Source organism: Canis lupus, chromosome 19 (assembly GCF_048164855.1).
Source record: "Canis lupus baileyi chromosome 19, mCanLup2.hap1, whole genome shotgun sequence".
Classification (NCBI taxonomy): Eukaryota; Metazoa; Chordata; class Mammalia; order Carnivora; family Canidae; genus Canis; species Canis lupus.
In genome coordinates, this window is record NC_132856.1 from 43,495,113 (window position 1) to 43,516,827 (window position 21,715).

At 52.7% G+C, this 21,715-nt stretch overlaps 1 protein-coding gene and 1 long non-coding RNA gene across 3 annotated transcripts in view; one reads left to right on the plus strand and one right to left on the minus strand.

Moving 5' to 3' along the window:
- CCDC12 (coiled-coil domain containing 12) overlaps positions 1 to 21,715 on the plus strand; it is a 54,672-nt gene that overhangs the window by 21,997 nt on the left and 10,960 nt on the right. Inside the window, exon 2 of the mRNA XM_072786473.1 lies at positions 11,224 to 11,291. Coding sequence (XP_072642574.1) covers positions 11,224 to 11,291 — 68 coding nt within the window. The remainder of the gene's footprint in view (positions 1 to 11,223; positions 11,292 to 21,715) is intronic.
- LOC140610406 (uncharacterized) lies at positions 1,469 to 5,389 on the minus strand. Of its 2 annotated transcripts, XR_012012070.1 has the most exons (3): positions 4,909 to 5,388; positions 4,384 to 4,525; positions 1,469 to 1,752 (listed from the first exon to the last, which is right to left on the minus strand). It is a non-coding gene; the product is annotated as an uncharacterized lncRNA (long non-coding RNA). The 2 variants fall into 2 exon arrangements; XR_012012071.1 differs by lacking the exon at positions 4,384 to 4,525 and having other exon boundaries at positions 4,909 to 5,389.

Genomic DNA, 21,715 nt, shown 5'->3' on the forward strand with positions numbered 1-21,715 from the left:
TGAATCACTGGGCATTCCCGTAGTACCCAGGGAGCCACGGCACTTGGCTTAGGACATGCTGTGCAGTGACTGTGCATTCACCTGTGTGCCAGCACCCTGAGGGCAGATGTCATGTCTTCGTCACCTTTTCATCCGCCAGATATGACAGGGCTCAGAGACATCTCGAAAATATTTGAGTGAAGAAATGAAGCAACTGGATAGGCCCGTGGGTTTGGGAGTTGGCCAGGCTGAGATCTTTTTCTCAGGGAGAGGCCGACTTGCCTTTATATAGAGGTCTGTAATCTGCAGCCATACCGGCGAGGTGAACTTCACTGGGTGCGAAGTCTTTCCAGACCACAAGGTTTGCAGAATCAGTTGTTCAGGCATGGACTGGGGGCGTTTTGACACCTGCCCACACGGAAAAGGACCCCCCGCCCCCCCGCCTTGTTGATCGCAGGCTTTGAGGAAGCCAGTGGCATCATGTGGCTAACAGGAGCCTTGATGTGGTCCTGTTGGCTGCTGTCAGGGAATGGTTTGGGGACCCAGCACTGGTGTGAATAGGCACATGGGCCTGGTGTGGGGGGAGGTAGAAGGGTGTGATTTTCAGGGCCACTCAACTGGGGTTTTCAGGCCCTTGTTTGCTATTTCCCTTGGATCCAAGGATGGTGAACATATTCTCAATAAGTTCCCTCTTCCCTCTAGGGCTCAGACTGAGAATCCTGTTCACCATCCAGAGTTCGAGGGCAGAGGATGGATCTGGTGTGGGTCAGACACCAGCCATATGTCCTCAGGACCAGAGATTCTGGGTGGCTGTTTTATTCCCTAAAACCAACCAGCTGGGCCCCCATGCAGTGCATCATGACTCCAGCTGTCCACATTGAGGCCACAGGAAGAGGATTCTGGGCCAGCCCCCCAGTGCCACACAGGGCTATCTCATACCAGGCAGGGGTTTCTAAACTTCATGAACATTATTGTTTGCCTTTGCGATTCACTGCTCTTGCTCCAGCTGTGAGCTTTACCATGATGAGGAAGTCCTGGTGGTTGCAAGTTCTGTTCTGTGGCAGAGGAGGCACTTTCCCCCTTGAAAAAACGGGAAATGATGAGGCAGGGGGAGAGGGTAGGGAGGTAACCTCATCGCTCACCACCAGTTGGTTTCTTAACTGAAATTTTTGTCCTGATCAGGGGAGCTGTCTGGCCCAGTTGGAGGGCACTCAGCCTCCAGGGCAGCTGCTGGTTTGGCTCTTGGGCCCAGTCCAGGGCTGCGGGCTGGTGTGTGCAGGCGTCAGCCTTCCTCCTCCTCCCCGCCCCCCGCAGCATGCTGGTCCTTTGGGTTTCATGTGTTTAAATTCTAGAAAAGTCACCAAACATTGACTGGGCTGTGCTGGGCCTCAGGGCTAGCCATGGCTTCCTGCTTTCCTGCTGAGCCAGGTGAAGGTCAGGAGAGTCTGTTTAGGGTGTGATACAGTCAAGACAGTGAGTCACGGGCAGCTGGGTTCCTCTAGCTGCTTTTGTTTTTAGATCTTTTTGCTATTAAGTCATTTTGATAACAGAATGAAAGGAAATGGAAAAAATACTACCCACAGTCATGTAGGAGCCCGTGAAGTCTTGGGCCACATGTGTGTCATGATGTGATGCTATGGTTCGGCTCATGGCCATGTGTGTGGACTCAGCACCTCTCACGGTCCTGTGTGTTCTGTGTCACTGTGCTGTTTCCGTGACCATACAAGCCAGGTGCAGGAGCAAGTAGGACTCACCTCGCAGTTCCAGGTCACCCTGTTAGGAGAAGTACAGCTGTGAGCACCTCGCCATGTATCTACTCTTTTATCTCCTAGTGATGCTCTTCTGGGTTGGAAGTTCCTGGCCCAGAAATGGGCATATCGGGGGCTCCTGATGGTTTGGTCATGTCTCTCTGAAATGACACTGGGGAGAGATGTGAGGTGGTGTGATGCTGCTGCTCCGTCAGACACCAGTGAGACCACCTGTGTGTTGGAGATAGGTGTGGGAGCATGGCTAGAGCAGAGGGCTGGCTCTTACAGGGAAGCAGCCTAGGCTTGACTCTGACCCTATCCTTTGGACCCTGGCACCAACAGCTGTGTGACTCTGGGTGGACTACTTACTTACACCAGACTTCCATTTTTATAATCTGTGAAAGAAAGAAAACAGTGCTGACTTGATTAGATTTTTTGAGAGAGAGACAAAGTGCACAGATGCTGAGACAGGGTGAGGAGGCGTGGGTTCAGGGGGGAGGGACAAGCAGACTGGCTCCTGCTGAGCCAGGAGCCCAACCTGAGGCTCAATCCCAGGATCCCAGGATCATGATCTGAGCTGAAGGCTGACACTTAACCTACTGAGCCATCCAGGTGCCCCTAGTAGATTTTTATGATGAATAAGTAATTATTTCAGTTAATTGGATAATCAGTTGCTTGGCATAATGTAATGAATGCTATTATTATAGGAAATACATGAGCAGAGATGAGTAAGAATGGGGTCCAGCCCTCCCCAGAGCTCATCTTTTACTGGGAAGTCTTCTAGTTTGGTGGACCCATTAGATTTGATCCTTACCACACTACTAAGGAGTGGGCATGGTTGAGATTTTTTCTCTCAATCTACAGGAAAGAAGCAGAAGTGCAGGTGATTGTTGGAAGGGAGGCTAGAACAGACAGCTTGGTGGTGAAGACGCAGATCTGTCTGGTAGAAAGAACCACGTGTGTGGTAGCAGGGAACTGGGCTTTTGTGACTGTGTCCCCAAACTGGTGGAAAGAGTAGGACTCTGACATGCACGGACCCGAGTTAGGTCCACTGAGCCTCAGTCCTCACATCCAGGAGGCAAGCTTAGTGATGCCTGGTTCATGCAAGTTTTTGGGAGGAGAACTTGTCCGTAAGGGGAAGAAGTAGCATATGTGTCCTGCCTCCCTTTGGTTGCTCCATCACTCATTTGCTAGTAGCCCAGCTGCTGTTAGGCGTCAGGTGTTGGGGGCAGCAGTGGACAGGCCTCTGAGAGCTAGCTCCCAGTCGAGGAGGGAAGAAAGATGACAAACAAAATCTCACATGGGCAAGTCCAGGTAAAATCAAATGTCTGGGACTATTCTTGATGGAGAGCCTGCCTGGAAAGAAAGCCCTTCTGCTGAACATGGGTGTAACCTTCGGCCCACATGGGGAGGAGGGAAGGGGCCGAAGCCCACCCTCCGTCTCTCTGCCTCCATGCAGTTTGGTGGCACGTGCAGAATGAAGGCTTCTGTGGGGAAGCCTCACACATGCGGTGCCCGTTCTTCCAGCCTGGGGCCCTTCTCCCTCATCCCCGAGGGAATCAGATAGGTCATTCTTAATTTGAGCTTCAGTTTTAAAAATTGCATGTGTGTCATCTGCAGAAACTTGGCAAAAAAAACCCACAAACATACACACACACACACACACACACACACACACACACAATTAGAAAAGGATGGTGCCTTCCATTCACACACCACTACCTTTTACAGTGTTAGGCATGGATCAGCTTCTCTGTGGGTTGGACCGACCATAATTGGCCCTTTGCTTCCCAGCCTGGATCTGGACCCTGGGCCCTGGGTCTCTGAAGTCTGTTTTGGTTCCTAGAACTCTACTGGCTACCCACTTTCTTGTTTGTTTGTGTGAGGGGGTGCAGGCCGAGCAGGGGGTGGGGAGGTGAAAACAGAGGGAAGGACTGATTCCCCAGGGGGTGTGGTGGGAGCCAGAGTTCAAGTCAGGCCTGTCGCTGATGGACAGCAGGACCCCAGGGTGCCAGCAGGCTGTCGCCCACAGTGGGTGTCACATGGGGCCCTGTGCCAGGAGGTGGAGCCAGGTTCCTAACCCCAGTGTCTGTGAAGTAGCACTGGCCCCACTCTCACAGGGAGGAAACAGAGAGGTCCTGCAGTTTGCCCTGTGTGCCACCACTGGTCAGCTGTGGAAGTGTGGTCTGCCTCGCGCTGCCTGGGCATCTCCATCCCACAGTGCCCCCTACAGGGAGGGCCCTGTGGGAATTTGGAGCCTGGCCCCACCGCCCAGAGGAACTGGTCCAGGCTGGCCATGTGTGAAGAAAAGGGGGCACTGGTCTTTGCCCTGCCCTCAGCATGACCTCTCAAGGGCTTCTTTCCTGTGGGGATGTGGGGACCACGTGGGCCCTCCCAAGCCTCTGCACCTTCTGCTGCTACCTGTTCCCTCTGCCGCCCTGCCCCTGCCCCCACTCCTTGGGTGCAGAACAGGTGGTAGGAGAGCCTCCCCAGATACCTCAGGTGCCACCCAAAGACCTGCCCCCAAAAGACCTGCCCCCACACTCCACACACCACCGCCATGCTGTTGACACTCCCTTCCCTCCTCCAGGTCACTACCCCCTTGAGAATCTGAAGAGCTATGGATTCTTACTCCAGAAAAATGGGCCTTTTATACCTGGCCTGTGTGTGTGTGACTGGTGACTTCTGGGATCCCGTCCACGGTTCCAGGCTAAGTTCCACCCGCCCTGGTCTGTGAACACCAGGCGCCCTCTCGGTGTGTTCTTTCTGCCCCTCGGGACCTGATGTGGATGGAGTACCTAGCACAGGGAGCCGGTCTGTTAGCTGGTAATCTGCTGGAGGGGTTGCCTGCCATCGCCTCCGAACACCGCCAGTTTCTTCCATTGCAAGAATAGGACCAGGCTTGGCTTGGGGCCAGCTCCCCCCCCCACTCCTCTGCCACATGCAGGGCACCGGCAGCCATCCTGGGGCCGTGCTGTCTGGTGGTGCCAGCCCCACCTCTGGCTGAGGAGCGGGCCCTCTTCTCTGCCACTGAGGACGCCCCACTGGACCCTTCTTCTCCCTGGGAGTCCTGGTCAGAACCTGGAGTCCGTTGTCTGATGCCCCCCTCGCCCCCCGAGCGTTTGGGCACTTCTGTGGTAGTGCCACTGCCTTAGTTCCGGCCCTCATCTGCAGGCCTCACCTCCAGCTTCCGGGCTGTTCCCCCAGCACTTTGTTCTCTGGGCTCACGAGCCTCTGGGGAACGCCTGCTTCCACCGGAGAGCACTGGTGCCTCTGCTCTGGGCTGTCGGGCTCCGCCCTCCCTGCTGGACCTTCTGAGTCTGATTTTCAATGGAGCCCTGAACGCGGAGAGTCAGAAGGTGGGTCCCCCTGCACAGATTGTCCGACACGTCCTCTGCTGTCTTCATGAAGCAGACGTTACTGCGCTGCTTGTCTGCCCTCCGGATTGATGAAAGTGAAAGCTTCTCATGAGCTGTGCAGATGCAGCCAGTCTGGGCCCTGCGGCCCTGTGGTTTCTCCGCAGCCCTGCCCTTCCTGGCCTGGCCCCATCCTCCCTACCCTTCAGAGGCTGCTCCTTGTCCACTCGAGCTACAGGCTCTTCTCCTTCCTCCCTGACTATTCACTCTTATAGCCGTGCCATGATGTCAGAGTGATAGTGTCTGTTTTCATAGAAGAGGAACCGAGGCCAGACTGGTCGAATGACTTGCCCACGGTCAGATGGGTGAAACGGACCCTGGGCTTTGCCAGGCAGGGTCTGGCACAGAGCCTGTGAGCTCCGCTGCTGCACCTGCTGTACTATCTGCCCTTGAGGGACTCTCCACCTGCTGGGCAGAGTGGACATACAGGCCAGGTAGTCCCATCCCCCGCCCCCAGCAAACAGTGCTGGGGACCCACTGTTGGGCCCTGCTGGGATCATTGCTTGCCCGGGAGACTTTGAACCTCCCTCCCCTCCTTCCTCCTGTCTCTGGACAGTAGAGGACTATGCAGTGTCTGCACCCAGGTGTGGTGGCATTCAGCCCAGGGCTTATCACTGCATCTTCAGGGTGAGTCAGACACCGAGTGTCTGCCCTACCCCCTAAGTGCCCGTGGAGAACGGCGCCTTTCACAGCCGCACCCGACAGGAAGTCTCTCTGCCCGAATGGGGCTGCCCTGGTTTTGAGGATGGGCAGCAGGGTGAAATTGTGAAACCTGCCAGGTTTGCCCTCAGTAGTGTCAGTCCCTTCCTGTCTCCCTCACTTCCCTTCTGTGCTTATCTCTCATTGACTTTTCCCTGCTCGGGGCCACAGCAACCAGAAAGGCTCAAGCTGGGGCCAATTTCAACTCTTCTTAGGGGACCAGGTTTGGGTCTTAGTCTTTCTTGATCTTGATTGTTGACCAGAAGGGCCATTTCCCTGAACAGCTCACCAGGCATACCCAGAGCTAATGAGGCATGTTGCCTGGGCATTGGAAAGGGTTTCTGTACCTGTGGGTTCCTGTCGGGTCTCCAGCTGCTTCACTTATGGGCTAATGGCAGGGGGAACTTAGACCAGAGATTGGAGTGTCTATTAACCCTTTCCTGCTTCCTTCTTTGTCTTCTGGAAGGAAGAGCCCTGGGCAGCAGCTCCTCTTAGGGTGAGAGTGAGGGGCTTGCTCCTTGTCCCCTCAGCTCAGGAGCTCCTCCTTCAGCATGACTGCCCCTGATGGCAGCTCCCAACCCCCATTTACTCTTCACCAGCACATATGCACAAACATCAGCAGGCTGGGACAGGTCCAGGCCGGGAGTGGACAGTCTCACCTGGCTTCTGGTCTCCCCATCTTCTCCCACGATTCCACTTCCAGGCTGCCACAATGCCCTTTGAGAACATTGGCCCTGGCTGGGCTAAGCCCGCCCACAGCACTGGGGGAAGGCCTTGTCAGCCCTCGTCTAGCCCTGCCCTCCCCCAGTCCGGCCTGACATGGCTCCTCAGGCTCCACAGGTCTGGACAGTGCCCTCACTCTGCTCTTGTGGCTTTACCAGGCAATTACCATTCTTTAGCTGCTTGGTAACCTCCCATTGGATACTTGGAGCTGACTTTAAGGGTTACCTCCTTCTCTGACAATGCCTATCCCTTGCCGATTCCCCAGGTATACAGAACATGTCATAAAGTCTTCCTGCCACTCATGGCACAGAGGTACGTTTTTGAAGTCTGTTCCTTTAAGTAGATTTGAGATCCTTGAGGACAGCATTCTTGTTTCCTTTATCTTTGTGCTGGGCAGACCCAGCACAACAAAGGGAAACAGGAGGGAAGAGGGACCCTAGTCTTTGCCTGGGTGGGGAGAGGGGCAGCAGAAGGAGAGGCAGCAGCTTCTCTTCTCCCCCCACCTTCTGCATTTCTGATGGTTGATTGAGTTTCTGATAGGGTTCAGGCAGCAAATATGGATTAACGTGCTCTTCTCATCCCCTGTAGGGGTAGTCCGCTAAAGAGGGCTTCTTCTGGGGAAGTGACTGAGGAGCAAACACATTGTTAAAACACCAAGTCTGAAATGTCCCAGAATCGATAAACCTCCAGCTGGTCTAATATTTTATTATTTTCCTAAGAGCTCAGTGCCCAGCGTGGGGTTTGAGTTCATGACCTGGAGATTAAGAGTTGCACGCTCTACCGACTAAGCCACCCAGGCGTCCCTCCAGCTGGGCTAACAAAGAAAGACAAAAGACAGAGGTTTTCGACGTCAATGGATGTCACTACAGATCCTACAAAAGTTAAAGGGATAATAAGAGAATATTATAAATGGTTTTTTGCCAATACATGCAGTAACTTAGGTGAAATGGATAGCCCTTGAAAGAAGAATTCAGGAGACTGGCTCAGGAAGAAATAGAAAATTGGTAGAGTCCCATATCTAAAAACCTCACAAAGGAAACTTTGGGTGGGTCGAGATGGCTTCACTGAAGTCTTATCATAGATTTAAGGAAGAGGTAATACCAATCTTGCATAACCCTGCACTCCCGAGGGTGTACACCAGGGCCTGGGCCTAGACTGGGGCTGGCTGCAGCCGGTCTGAGTGCATGTGGTCAGGTCTGAACCAGGTCTGAACCGTCGGGGAGCATGGGAGAGGTGGCTGGGATCAGAGCCGGTTTTAGAAACTGAGTGCTGCTCTGGATACACTCTCTCATCTCCTTGGTGAGAACGTAGGGCAGGGGGGCAGAAGGACCTTGATCCAGACCTGCAGTCACCACTGACAGGCTCTGTGGCCTTGGGCAAATCTCTTCCCTCTCTCTGGTGGCCATTTGCTACCAGGCTCCCTGTATGTTGAATTGAGGACCTAAGAGACAGCTGTGGGGGCCTTCAGTTCCTGGGGCCCTTTGAGTCTCTGAAGCTGGGGTGGGCCACGAGGGTAGTCTGCACCTCCTGTCTCCATCCCAGGTAATGAGGGTCCTGCCTTGGGACCAAGGCCAGGATCACCCAGAAGCTGTTTTCCTTCTCACAAACGCTTACTGTCCTATCTAGCTGAATTGCTGTTGAGTGTGAAGACTGGAGCACACCTTGTCCTTGCTTTTATGTGGCCTATTGTTACCCTGCTTCTCTCCGCCGCCCCCCCCCCCCCCCCCCATATCTTTATTGTTCTTGAGCACCTGCTCTTCACACAGCAGCCCAGGCTAGGGTCATCCTTAACCTCACACTATGTGAAGAATTGATGATACGGCCCACCCACCAGGCTGCTGGGCATTTTTTAAAATGTCACATAGATAGTGGGGTGTTTTCTCATTTGTTAATGAATAACCAGCCTGTGCCAAGGCACTTGAGTGTCTCTGAGACTCCAGGACAGTGGTGGGTGCAGTGGCTGCTGAGAAGGGGCATGGTGTTTGCAAAGGACAGATTCCCAAAGGCTGGTCCTGGAGCCCCCACCGTTGTCTGCCAACTGGTCCAGGTTAACAGAGCCCCGTGGAAAGAGGCCCTCCTGTGGGGTGCTTCTGGAAAAGCTGAGCCTTTTTCTGCCCTTCCACCTCTGTCCTTACTCACCAAGGGGAGGCAGGCCATCAGGGAGTAGTCCACTGGCTGGCAGTTGGGAAGGAGCTTTCTTTCTTTTTTTTTTTTTTTTTTTGACTGTTCAGGCTTACAGCTTGCTTAATCCGCTGGCATTTCATCAGGGACCGGTGCGTGTGTCAGTTGGGCCTCCGTGGAAGGGGTCCTACCCAGGCCCCTGCAGCCCTGGAGGCCAGTAGAGAGCCCTAGTTTGTGTCTCCTTTGAGAATTTATACTCTGTCCTCCTCCTTCCCTCTTGGGCCATCACCAAGGAATGCCTCTCTGCCCCAGGGCTTGCTTGTGGTGGCCAGACTCTGCCAACAGCTCCCCCAGCCTTTCCTCTGGCTCCTGGTGCCTTAGGGCACTGGTCAGAACCCCCTGTGACCAGCCCCACTTGGCCTGCCAACTTTACCAGCATTCTCCTTTACCCCTTCACCAGGCCTGCTGCTGCTGCTCCAACCACCTGGGTGTTTTGCACACCACACCCACCTTTGCTCAAGCTACGCACCCCCCTTCTCAGGAATGTCTTTCCTACTCCTGTAACACCCACATTCTGTCCATCCCTCCCCCTCTCCCCAGAATCCTGTTGACCTCTATCCTGCTGCTGCTGTTACTCATTCCTGCTGCTTCATCCCTGAGCTAAGCTGCTCTGGGTTGAAGTAGCAAGGGGTTATCTTGAGCTGTTCACATCATAAAAGCGTTTCTCTGGGCCAAAAGCCTCTAGCCTGCCTGCTTTGAGTGGTCTCCTTCCCTGCAAGTGTGGAGGCCAAGGAATGGTGGGGTCTGGCTGTTCTCAGGTCCCCATGATGATCACTGTTAGGAGGTGACTCATAAAACAAATGCCACTCTTGTGGAGGCAGTTGTCAGCAGCATAAACAAACTCTGAGGAGAGTTAGTGCATGTAGCTGGTTTACTTAAAATTTCTATGTCGGCTCTAGCTCTTTGCTTTTTAAAATTTTAATTTAAATTCGATATAATAAACATATAATGTATTATTAATTTCAGAGGTTAGAGTTCATTGATTCATCAGTTGTATATAACACCCAGTGCTCATCCCATCAGGTGCCCTCTTTAATGCCCATCACCTAGTTATCCCATCCCCCAGCAATCTTCCCCCCTGCACCCAGCAATTCTCAGTTTGTTTCCTAAAGTTAAGAGTCTCGTATGGTTTTGCCTCCCTCTCTGTTTTCAACATATTTTATTATTCCTTCCCTTCCCCTATGTTCCTCTGTTTTGTTTCTTAAATTCCGTATATGAATGAAATCATATAGCATTTGTTTTTCTGTGATTGACTTATTTCTCTTAGCATAATACCATCTAGCTCTGTCGTCCATGTTGTTGCAAATAGCAACTTTTTTTTTTTTTTTTTTAGTTTTGTTTTTTGTTTTAGTAATCTCTACACCCAACAGGCAGTTCAAACTCACGACCCTGAGATCAAGAGTCATATGCTCCTCCAACTGAGCCAGCCAGGCACCCCTCTAGCTCTTTCTTTTCTTTCTTTTCTTTCCTTTCTTTCCTTTCTTTTCTTTTCTTTCTTTTCTTTCTTTTTCTAGCTATTTCTTATGTCATAGTGGCCTCCCTGTGGCAGCACCTTACTGATGTCTCAGAATACTGCTTCAGTGAGATGGCCAAAGGCACGTTGCTGCTGGTAATGCAGTGCACAGTGACACCCTCTGGAGGACCAGCCCTGGCATGCACAAAGACCATGGGGGTGCCTCAGGACTGAGAACATGGTCATGCAATTGAGCACATACATGTGCACATACCCTGCATGTCCATCTGTCCCCAGGGCCAGTCTGATCCTACAGAGTAAGGAAGAAAGCTTGGGAAGACACTTGCTTCTGCAGGTGGAAGCAGCATGGTGGTATCCTTTGTTGTGGCCCCTGATGTGTCTGGAGAACAAGTATACAGTGTCAGGTTTGAGGTGAACATAGCTTCTCTAGCCTTATAAAGAGATGGGAGGCAGGAGGAAGACAAAGAAAAGACATTTAGAAGAAATTTTTCCCATAGAGACTTCAAACTAAATCCCCTTACCTCTATCCCCTGAATATATTATTATAAGCCCGGTTCTAGTTTGAGTTATGCTAGCCCTTAAGGTAAATAAATAGGTGTTTCTGGAGAGGCCTCTGGCATGGGAGGGGAGTCAGCAGGGAGCTTTTGCCCCAGCTTGGTTGCTGGCGACTGCCCATCCCAGCTCAGGGGGTGGCCTCATGCAGACCCATGAAGGGAACCCTCTGGCACTGATCACCTGTTTCTCACCACTAAATCCTTCTAGCTTCTGCTAGCATTCTCTGAGGGCCACCACTGTGTGTCTGGCCTGGGCTGGGGGCACCAGTTGTTAAATTTTGGGGGTGGGGTGGGTAGCGGGGGAGTTGAAGGCTTGGGGCATGAGGCTTCAGTGTTGTGCCAGGGTGGGTGGCTCCTGAGCTGTTCCTTTTTTCACCAGCTCCCTGGGCATCAAGAACTGAAAGTAGGAGCATCCATCTGAGCAAGTGGTTTTCTCCCTCCCTTTGTAGGACAAGGAAGATGGGGAGCCCAAGACCAAGCAGCTCAGAGAAGGGGAGGAGGAAGGCGAGAAGCACAGGTAAGGCCTGTGTTCACCTCCATGTCATCCACCTCTGTCACAGCCTCTGCCCCCGTGCCTCCCCCACTCATGCTGTGGCTGCCTTGAAAAAGCTCGCCCTTCCCCCGCACCCGAGCCTTCTCTGCCCCCTTTCCTCCACTGACCTGCTGGCTTTGACCTGGCCACCAGCATTTCCTTCCTGACTCCCATATGGCTTATCCCTCTTCTCAAAACCTCTTGCGTGGCGTGGTTCCCCGGCACCTGCAAAATCAGGTCCAGACCATGTGTGGCTTGTGTGCTCCGCCTGGGCCACCCGACCCCTCCTGGTTCCCCATCACCCCTCTGGCCCTTCAGCATCTCTTGGCAGCGGCCTCTCTGCTGCTGTCTCAGCCTGGATTCCTTGTCCTCTCCTCCTTCCTCTTATCTCCACTTCAGAGGCTGGTCTTCATACAGAGCTGGGCTCAGAGGCCTCTGCTTCCTCCTCCCTGTCTGTGCTCCCCATGCCCCTCCTGGGAGATCAGGGAGCATGTTTCTCTCCTGCCAGCTCCTGTCACCTGGTCCAGTCAACTTCAGTTGCCCGAACACGGTGCTCTGCCCTGTGGTTGTGGGCACACAGTCTGCCCCCTGTCCCCGTCCCGTCTGGATGGCTGGCACCTCCATATAGCTTGGGTGCTGCTTTGCATCAAAAATACCTGGGAAACATTTGTACATCCCAGGGGTGGGGCAGGCGGGAGCCATGTGGTTGGTCTTCGTGAGCTGGGGAGAACCTTCATGTCTGCACAGCACTTCCATGGCCAGAGTTGGGGATCCCATGTCCTCCTCCTCCAGCCTTGCGCTAGGGCCACAAGGGTAGCTGGGGAACTGTGCTTGGAATCAGACTTGGTTTCTGAATGGTCCCCTTGGTGTTCCCTGTCCTGAACAGTTTCCTTCAGGCACTGGGCTTGAAGGTACCTGCTCACTCGGGGTAGTGAATCTTGATGTCCTAAGCAAACTTACCTGGGCGGACTGTGCTTTGAGGGGGCACAGCAGGGGACCCTCCCTGGAGAAGGAGCAGGACTTCTTGATGCCACAGCCTTGTCTTGTCTTCACCACGGTGAGTGGAACCTCCCCGGGTGCAGGCCCCTCATCAGAAGCTGATCCCAAACGAAATGGGGCTTTTTCAAATCCATGGGGCATGTGCTTGTATGACTTGGCAGTTTACAGAGTGGGTTCACATGGTCTTCACGGGCAGCCCTGTGTGGTTCTTGCCACCTCGCTTTTTATCAGCAATGCGAACAGCTCTGTGCTGAGAGGTATAGGTGATGCTCAGTGGTGGTGCTGGGACCCTTACCACCCTAGTGGCAGGCTCTGTGCTTTCTGGTTGGGCCTGGCCCCCTCCACTGGCACCTCTAGGGGCCCTCACTAGTGACAGAGATGAAGGCCAGGTCACTGCTCTTTTGCTGAGTGACCCCACTTGTGTGATTTGGGGGTGGATACCTGCATAGTTTCCCCAGTTCTGTGGGACACTGTGTACCTGCTGAGGGAACGTTTTGATTTTCTTCTGGTTTATTCTTACTTGGGGTCTCGGCCTTGAGTCCTGATTTCTGGGCTGTCTTCGTTTTGCTGGGAGGTCCCTGCTCTCATCCGCTTTCTCCTTGATGAGAAAGAGAAGGGTCATTGGTTAGCAGGTGGCTAGGTTGGGCAGTTGAATCCTTACTTGTTGAAGTGTGTGATTGAATCTCAAACAAGGTGTTGATGGAGGAAAGAGCAGGCTTCAGAATTGAAAACAGTCAGGGCAAGAGCATTTATATCAAATGAAGAAGCCCACATGATGATAGAGGTGTTATTCACTCAACAAGTCCTGACTTGGCTGGTTGGCTGGTTTGCCCAGGGCATCACTCCTGGTCTGGGAGGTGACGGTGGACCAAACACAGCTCCTGCCCTCATGGAGCTGACACTGTCTACAGGGCGACAGACTGAACAGAAAAGCAAGTGTGTGGGAGGAGGTCAAGGGCAGTGAAGTGGAAGCTACAGAAATGTGAACAGCACATGGAGATCAGCTGCTGGGAAAGCCCGGGGAAGCTGGGAGGATTAGGGAAGGCTTCAGCCGGCTACAACACTGGATTTCTTAAATAAAAAGGGAGGAGGGGGAGGAGGAACAAACCTGTCTCAGAATCAGCAATGTTACTTTTGTTGACTCTGGAGGAAGGGATTACAAGTGTTGTGTTGTGTTCTCTGAATTTTTCTGTGTGCCTGAGGGATTTCATAACAGAAACCGTGTGAAAAAGAAGGGTATATAAAGCTCCAGGTTCCTACTCGCGAGCTCTGGATAAGAGTCCCCATTCCCCCTGCATTCACCTTCTGGGTTTTTGTTTTTGTTTTTTAAGATTTTATTTATTCATGAGAGACCCAGAGAGGCAGAGACACAGGCAGAGGGAGAAGCAGGCTGCCTGCAGGGAGGGAGCCTGTGGGACTCAATCTTGGGACCCAGGATCACCTCCTGAGCCGAAGGCAGATGCTCAACCATTGAGCCACCCAGGCATCCCTACATTCTGGAGCTTAACGAGTCATTTGTGGTGAAGCTCGAGAACCCCTCTGAAATCCCCTGCTGAGCCCACTGGGCTGAGCAAGGGCAGGGGGCCCCCTGTTCTTTGCTCCTAGCAGCCCAGGGATGAAACATGAGGGACACTGCATTGGGGTTCTGCTTCAGCTCAGCCCGTTCTTCCACTTTTCTCTGAGTCCACCTCCTCTGAGGCAGGACAGTTCTACCTTGCTCATCATGAGCTTGGCTTCTGTGTGGCCATCCCTCTGCTATCAGTCACTGCCGTGGTTGTCAGGATGCCTGGCCTTAGCTGGGAGTGGAATTGTGCCCCCCAGGAAAAGTAGTCTCCCCTAACTTGAACAGCCGTAGAGCAAAGGCTTTGCCTGGGTTCTTCAGGAAGGCAGAGCCTCAGTCCCTGTTCCAAGTGGCCAGACCCTTGTGGGTTTAACCCCACACTGCAGGGTCTAGGGCTTGGTTATGGGCTTGCCAGAAAGAGCACAAGGCAGCAGAATCTGTGTCTGTGTGAGGAAAGAGGGGACCTTTCTCCTCATCTGTATCCCAGATCTTGAAAGGGACTCCCAGAAGGATGCTTATGTCTTGGGAGCTGGCTCCATGGAGCCCCTAGCCACAGCCCCTGCCATGACCCCCTTTGCCAGTAGGGATAAAGAGACAGCCTTCCAGCTCCCCTGAGGTGAGGGGTGGCTAGGGATGACCACTGAGGCCAGTGACCAGTGGGCATCTTGGCTTCCTTGGCTCCTGGGAGGTAAGTACAGTCTGCTTCAGTCCAGGTCAACCCACACTGAGCCCAGATGCCAGGTGGGTACCTGTGTGGGCACCTGCCCTTCTGAAGTGTCCTGAGAGGATTGCAGGACCCACTTGGGGCAGCCTTCAGCCAAGAGCAGCAGATAAGACCTCAGGGAGAACATTCCTCTTGAGTTGGGTCTGAAATCTCAATGGGTAGGATTTGGGCAGAGAAGGCTCAGAGGTGTGAAGCAGCTGCATGGTGAGAAGGTCTGTGTGTGTGAGGGTGACATCTTGTTGGGGAGGCATGGACAGACACCCTCTGACCCACGGCTTAGAAACCCCAGCCCGGGCTCCGTACAAGTGACCAGAGCGGGGAGGGAGATGTCATGCAGCGGCCCCACAGGCACTGCACGGGCTTGTGGAGGTAGCCTGGGTGTTCTGTTGGTGTTCATTAGTTCATCGTCAGGCACTTTGGTTTACATGGCCAGGACTGAACAGAAATAAGAAACGTCGTGACGGTTCCTTGTGCAGCAGGGCCCAACATTGTAGGGAGCTAGGCACATGGAGAGAGCTGGGGACCTGGAAGCAGCTCGGGCCGAGAGACCAGTCCTACTGGTTACCAGCCTCCTGGCCCTGGCAAGCCTCGTTCCTCGGGGAGCCTCACCTGAGTAGCTTCAACTGAAAGATGGGGAGAAGAACAGCACTTGCTTCCCTGAGGAGCACAGCAAATACCACCACTTTTTACTGGGCTCATGCTGGGCTCTGTGCAGAAAGGAGAAGCTTTTAAGCCCTCCTGAGAGAGCTGAAGGACTCCAGACAGACGTGGAGAAGGCGGAACTTTCACGCAGGCTGTGCTAACTTGCAGATAGGGCAGTTGTTGGGGAGACAGCAACATGTCTCATCAGTGGATGAGGAAAGGAGTGAGTACATGCAGCCAGGGAAGGAATCATTAGGTCCTTTGTGGAGCCTCCCGTCCTTGGTACAGGTCATCTTCAGCGAGACAGTTGGGTGGCATCGTTTTGCAGATGCAGCTTGGGGCCAGGGCATGTGGCTGAGGAGATGGGCAAACCCAGCAGAATGGGAGGCAGGCCCCCCAGGGCCTCGCCCCCTCGCCAGCCGTGCTGGAGAATTCTCCAGCTTCCTCTCTGCCTCTGCTCCTGCCCATTTGCCTAAGAACCCTTTTCAGAATCTTGTCTGTTCTGGTTCCTTTGGCCTTTCTTATAAACTTTAGTTGGCTTATTAATATCTATAAAAAAGCTTGCCAGGATTTTGATTGGAATTGCATGAAATCTGTAGATCAAAATTCCTTAAAATCTGTACTGCTCTCCCCAGGATAAATCCTACCCTGTCCCCAGACAACCACATCCCCATTGGGGTGGGGACTCGGTCCCTTGAGGGTGGCCCAGCCCAAGCCAGGGTCTGTGGGAAGTAGAGAGGTGTTTGCATTCCCAAAAGGGCCCTTCATGTCCTCTGGGCTGGATCTGTCCTCTTCCAGTCAGCCCTTCCTGTAGCTAACTCTGAGGGGCACCCATGACTCATCTCTCACACAGTCCCTTGCTGACCCCCTCCATAAGACACAATCTTGTGGTCCTGGAACCCTGGCCCCCAGAAAGGGGCATTTCTGTCAGCTGCTTCTGTTTTTTTAAGCCCTCAGTCACTTTCTCCTGATGGCAGTCAGCTAATACATGTGCCATGGAAGGGTGTCTAGGGTAGGGCCTGTGGCTGACAGTCACGGCCACCATGCCAGGTGGGAGGAGAGGGGAGGAGTTGCACACCCTGTCAGGCATGGGGCAGGGGAGCGTGTCTTGTTAAGTGCCTCAACAAGCAAGCCTCAAACCCTCAGCCCCCACAGCTACCACCTCCCTTCGGCTTTGGATTAAGGTGTGTACCCAGCTGGAGCAGTCACCATTCAGGGACAGTGGCTCACCCTGTAATGGGTGCCACATACTGTTGTCCAAGAAACTGGGCCACCAGCCCTCCTCTCTGGGTTGGAAAACCAGTTCTCCAACTCCATGTGAAGAGACGTCCCACCCCAGCTGAGGCCCAGCCCATGCCTGGCCTGGTGCCCAAACCCTAGTGGCTGGCAAATGCCAAGCCCTCTCTCGTCTGTGAGTTGGGTCCCCAGGACGGTGTCCGTGTACCAGCACACTCGCAGATCCATGACATCAGCTTGGTTCAGCAGTCACCATTCCACCCTAGTGGTGACTACCAGTGTAGCTAGCTCTCACTCAGTGCTCCTGAGTACGCTCCAGGCCCGGGGCTGACACAGTTGGGTGAATGTGGGTGGCCATAGCTGTTGATCTGTCTTGGTGGGGCTCCCATGTGGATCTCACCCCCAGCCAGCTCTGGTGCTTCTGACTTCCCCTTTTTTTAAGGCAGAGGCATGACTGCCTTTCTGTTCTAGATTTCTAAAGCCCCTTCATCCTCTAACACCTGTAACCCACTGTGGTATGAGGGGCTCAGGGAGGGTTCTGAGGGCTGGGAAGCGGGGAGGGAGGAGGAGTTTCAAGAATGGCGCTGTAGGCCAGACACCACAGTGGGAAGATGAGGGGATGCCCAGCATGATTTTTTCCTCCGGGAACACCGAGGGCCCAGAGCGCTGGCTGATCCACCTGCAGCCCTGGGCAGGCCTCCGGGCATGCTGTCAGATAGCCTTCACTCTTCCACATGTCGGCAGGTCCCTAAGGTGCTTAGTGAGGTGGCCCGGGGTCTACCTCAAGGCCAGAGACCCGGGTTTGGATTCTGCCCCTGGCTTTTCCCTCACTCCGAGACCTTGGGCACATGCGTGAATTTCTCAGGACTGTGTCATTTTCTGCATTGGGAAAATGTCAGTAACCACCTTACCTTGAAGGGTAGTCCTGAGAGGCAGGGTATGGAGGGTGTCCCTAGCGGGAAGGAAACATTGTCCCATTCGTCTCAGCCTGTACTTTAGGAAGAGGGAGGTGGCGGGGCCGGGGGAGGGCAGGACATCAGGTCCAGAGGATGCAGGAGCTCCCACCCCTTTCCCTGAAGCCCTCGGAGGAGGTGTTTGCCAGGGGTCACTTGGGAGGCTCTGTCCACGCGGTGTGGCCCTGTCCAGCACGTGGTCAGTTCTTATGCCACATCCTCTCTGTTTGTCAGTAGGACAGGAGGCCTGGGGTGGTTTGGCAGGGTGGAATTAGAGCTGGCTAGACAGGAGGGGAGGAAGTTTGCCCTACATCTGTACCCTGTCTCTATAGTGTGGCCAGGGTTACCCTTTAGGGGGACAGCTAAAGTACAGCGACTTCTGTCTGTGAGTGGGAAAGCTGCTGGCCTCTTTAAAAGCTTCATTTGCTCTTAAGCCAGCCATCAAGTATCCGGATTGAAAGTGTTGAGCAACCACTGACAAAAACATCACCAGAGCCTGTGTCCTGTCTGTGTTTCATACTGATCTCGTGCTTTACTTGTAGAGAGATTTCCAGGTGTTCTGATTGCGCTGTCCTGAACTGGACCATCCCCCCCACTCCCATCTTGGCAGTTGTCTAGAAGGGTGCTTGCAGCCTCTCTGGGGGACTCTGCCAGAAGTGTCTGCCCCAGGGCTGTTACAGATTATGCTACCAGAAACATTTCAGTGTGGAACATTTTGTTTTGTTTGACCCTGTTTTGTTATTATTTCTTTGGTATAATTTCCCCAGAGCAGGCTTATCAGGTCATGGGGTTTGAATGCTCTAATCTGCCTTGAAAGAAGTGACGACCAGCCTCTGGAGCACTTGTGCACACCATTTGGATAGTTGCCTGTCACCTTGTTTTCACGAGCCCCCTGGGTCTGGCCTCTGGCAGCAACAAACAAGGCCTTGTTTATGTTGGAGACATGGGGGTGAGTGTGTGTGTGCAGAGCCTGAAGCACACAATGTTGTTAAGGGGGGGTTGTGTGTCCCAGGAAGAGCCCCGTGTCTCCGTACCCTGGATGTGCAAACTGAAAGCCGTCTATGGTCAGAGCTGCTGTCTCCAGCCGGTGCTTGACCTCCAGGACCTCATAGGCCTGTGCTGGGCTTGGCTTTCTCTGTGCTCCATTACTGGCAGAGAGCTTCAGACAGTCCTCTCTCCGGTCCTGGAGGAACCTTGCTGGCAGGAGGGACAGAGGTAGTTGGGTGGGGTGGGCCTGCCCTGGCCAAGCCTCTTTCCAGGGGCCTAGGGCAGGGCCGAGAGAGAGGGGCTTATGTCCCTGAGGGTAAGGCTGACAGCGCAGGTGAGGGCACAGCAGGCCAGGGCTAGGAAGCCTCTGTGAGCAGCAGGGTTTCTCTGAGGCCTGTTCACCAGTGAAGGGGTTGGACCAGATCATCTGGACACTTCTTTCACTTGGACATTCTAGAACTTTATTTCTGGGTAGAGTTTCATATTTTACAGAGAATATCAACTTTCTCCTTCCCCTGCCCCCGAGTGGCACATGTGGAAGGTGGGAAGACAGTTTTGGGTGATTTCCCAGTGGTCTCCCTGGCAGCTCACGCCTGGGAGTCCCTGCAAGCTGCCCTTGAGGGAGACCTCACAGCAGCCACTGAACCTGCTCAGGCACTTGCTAGGTCTCCTCAGAGACCTGAGGGTGGGAAGTGGAGGACAGAAGATAGAAAAAATCGTTCCTGCAGTTTCAGGAGTCTCAGGATGTGAACCAGGACATCACTCTGCTGCTTTGCTACAGAGACAACAGAAGGCACTTAGGAGTTGGCTGCCCTGACCCGGCCACATTCCTGCCTTCTGTGAATCTTCTAGGCACAAATTCTTTGCTTCCGGTATTGTGTTCCTGAGCATTAAAAAGCCGAGAGAGCCCCAGGCTGCCCATCACACACCCTCTGTGAACTCCTCTACTGAGCTGGAGGCAGGTGTCTGCTGGTAGCTAAGTACTGGGGCTGGGACTCTAGGAGCTTATAGGATGGGGTGTGCAGGACAGCCATGAAGGGGCCACATGCGTGGGGTCTGAGGGCTGCTGGGTAGAGGGGCACGTAGGACAAAGAGGGAACACGGGAGAGGAGCAGTCAGCCATGTCTTGGGGGTGGGTGGCGATCTTTGGGCTGCCCACAGTACCATCCTGTTGAGCTCACTCTTGAAGCCTAAGGGGCAAGAAAGTGGGTAGCAGACAGGGCTGGCAGTGACCCCGGGGATACTTTATTGGAAAGCAGGCTGTGGGGACTAATAAGGAATGAGACCAGCACTAAGTCTTGTTAAGAGACTTAGTCTTGTTTAGGGGACTCTAGGGGTCCTGAATCAGAGAGGGTAAAGGTGAGGGTACACAGGTAACCTCTGTGTCTGCCCATGCTCCATGGGAGAGATAGCAGGCTCAGCTTAGACGATGGCTGCCCACATGGAGGGGACTGGGGGTGGCCCAGGGCATTTGCACCTGCTTGGCTTAGTCAGTAGAGCCTCCAACTCTCAATCTTGGAGTCATGAGTTCAAGCCCCACATTGCACATGGAGGCTATTTAAAAAAAAAAAAAGTAACACCATACGATTTCTTGTGCAGCCAGGACCTCAGAACATTTTCGCACCATTCACTCCTCCTGTCTTCTGTGCCATTGACAGATGCTGCATTTTCTTTTCTTTTTACTTACTTACTCATTTGCTTATTTATTTAAAGTTGGCTCCCTGCCTAGCATGAAGCCCAACATGGGGCTTGATCTCATGACCCTGAGATCAAGACCTAAGCTGAGGTCAAGAGTCAGACACTTAACTGAGTCACCCAGGCACCCCTGCTGCTGCATTTTAAATCCCAGAAGTCGTTATGATTGTTTTGTACAGTCAGTATTCTTTCAGGTTTCCCTGCATATTAACTCTTTCTGATGCGCTTCGTTCCTTCTTGCAATTCAGTGCTCCTCTCAGGTCATTTTCCTTCTGTCAAAAGTACTCCCTTTAATATTTCTGAAAGTACAGATTTCCTGATAACCAATTTTGCCAACTTTTCTTCTTCTGACCAAGTTTTTCTTTGAAGGCTAATTTTTTTTTTAAAGATTTATTTGAGAGACAGAGAGAGCGTGAGCAAGGGATGAAGGGGTGGCCAGAAGAAGAGGGGAGAGAGAATCCCAAGCGGGCTTCCCACTGAGCGCAAAGCCTAATGCAGGGATCAGTCCTACAATCCTGAGATCATGACACGAGCTGAAATCAAGCATCTGACCCTTAACCAGCTGAGCCAGCCAGGCACCCCTCTTTGTTTTTGTTAAGATTTTATTTATTTATTCATGAGATGCACATAGAAAGAGGCAGAGACATAGGCAGAGGAAGAAGCAGGCTCCCCGTGGAGAGCCTGATGCGGGACTTGATCCCAGGACCCCAGGATCACAACCTGTGCCAAAGGCAGACACTCAACCACAAAGCCACCCAGGCGTCCCTCTTTGAAGGCTGTTTTATCTAGATTTATCATTCTGGTGTGGCATTCTAACTACTGTTGGCATTACCTATAAATCTTATCCATTACCCATTGTCTTACGGTTTCCATGATTTGTGTGGAGAAGTCAGCTGTCCATTGTACGTATTCCTTTGATGGTCAGGTGTCTAATTTAAGAATTTCTTTTTGTCCTTGGTGTTTAGTAGTGTGTAAATGATTTGCCTAGGTGTGCTCATCTTTGGAGTTGCTAGTGTTTCTTTAGTTTGCATATGGCTTGATGTTTTCTACTTATTTTGTGACGTTTTGTTATTATCTCTTTAAATACTGCTTCTGGGACTCTCATTACCTGGATCTTTCTGCCACGTCCCATGGGTCTTTCACGTTCTTGTTTGTATTTCCTGACTGCTGCTCCTCTCTGCCTCTGTCTGGATGTTTTCTGACTTACCTTGCAGTTCACTAATCTCCCTTTAGCTGTTCTAAACTGCTGTTGAATCCATTTATTGAGCTCTTAACTTCAGTTATATTTTCAGTTGTAGAATTTCCATTGGATTAATTTTTACCACTTCAGATTCTCTGCTGAAGTTCTCCCATCATGTGAGATACCTTCCTGAACTTTTATTAATTTCAGTTATTTTATTTTAATGTCTGCATTTCCTTTGAGGGTCTTTCTGTCACCTTTATTTTTTTCTCATAGCTTTAGTTGAATCCTGGCTATTGTGTATGAAGAGTCCTAGGGATAATTTGAGGTTCTGAATCATTTATTTTCCTCGAGAGAAAATGTATTCCAGGGGCACCCGGGTGACTCAGTTGGTTAAGCATCTGCCTTTGGCTTGGGTTGTGATCTCAGAGT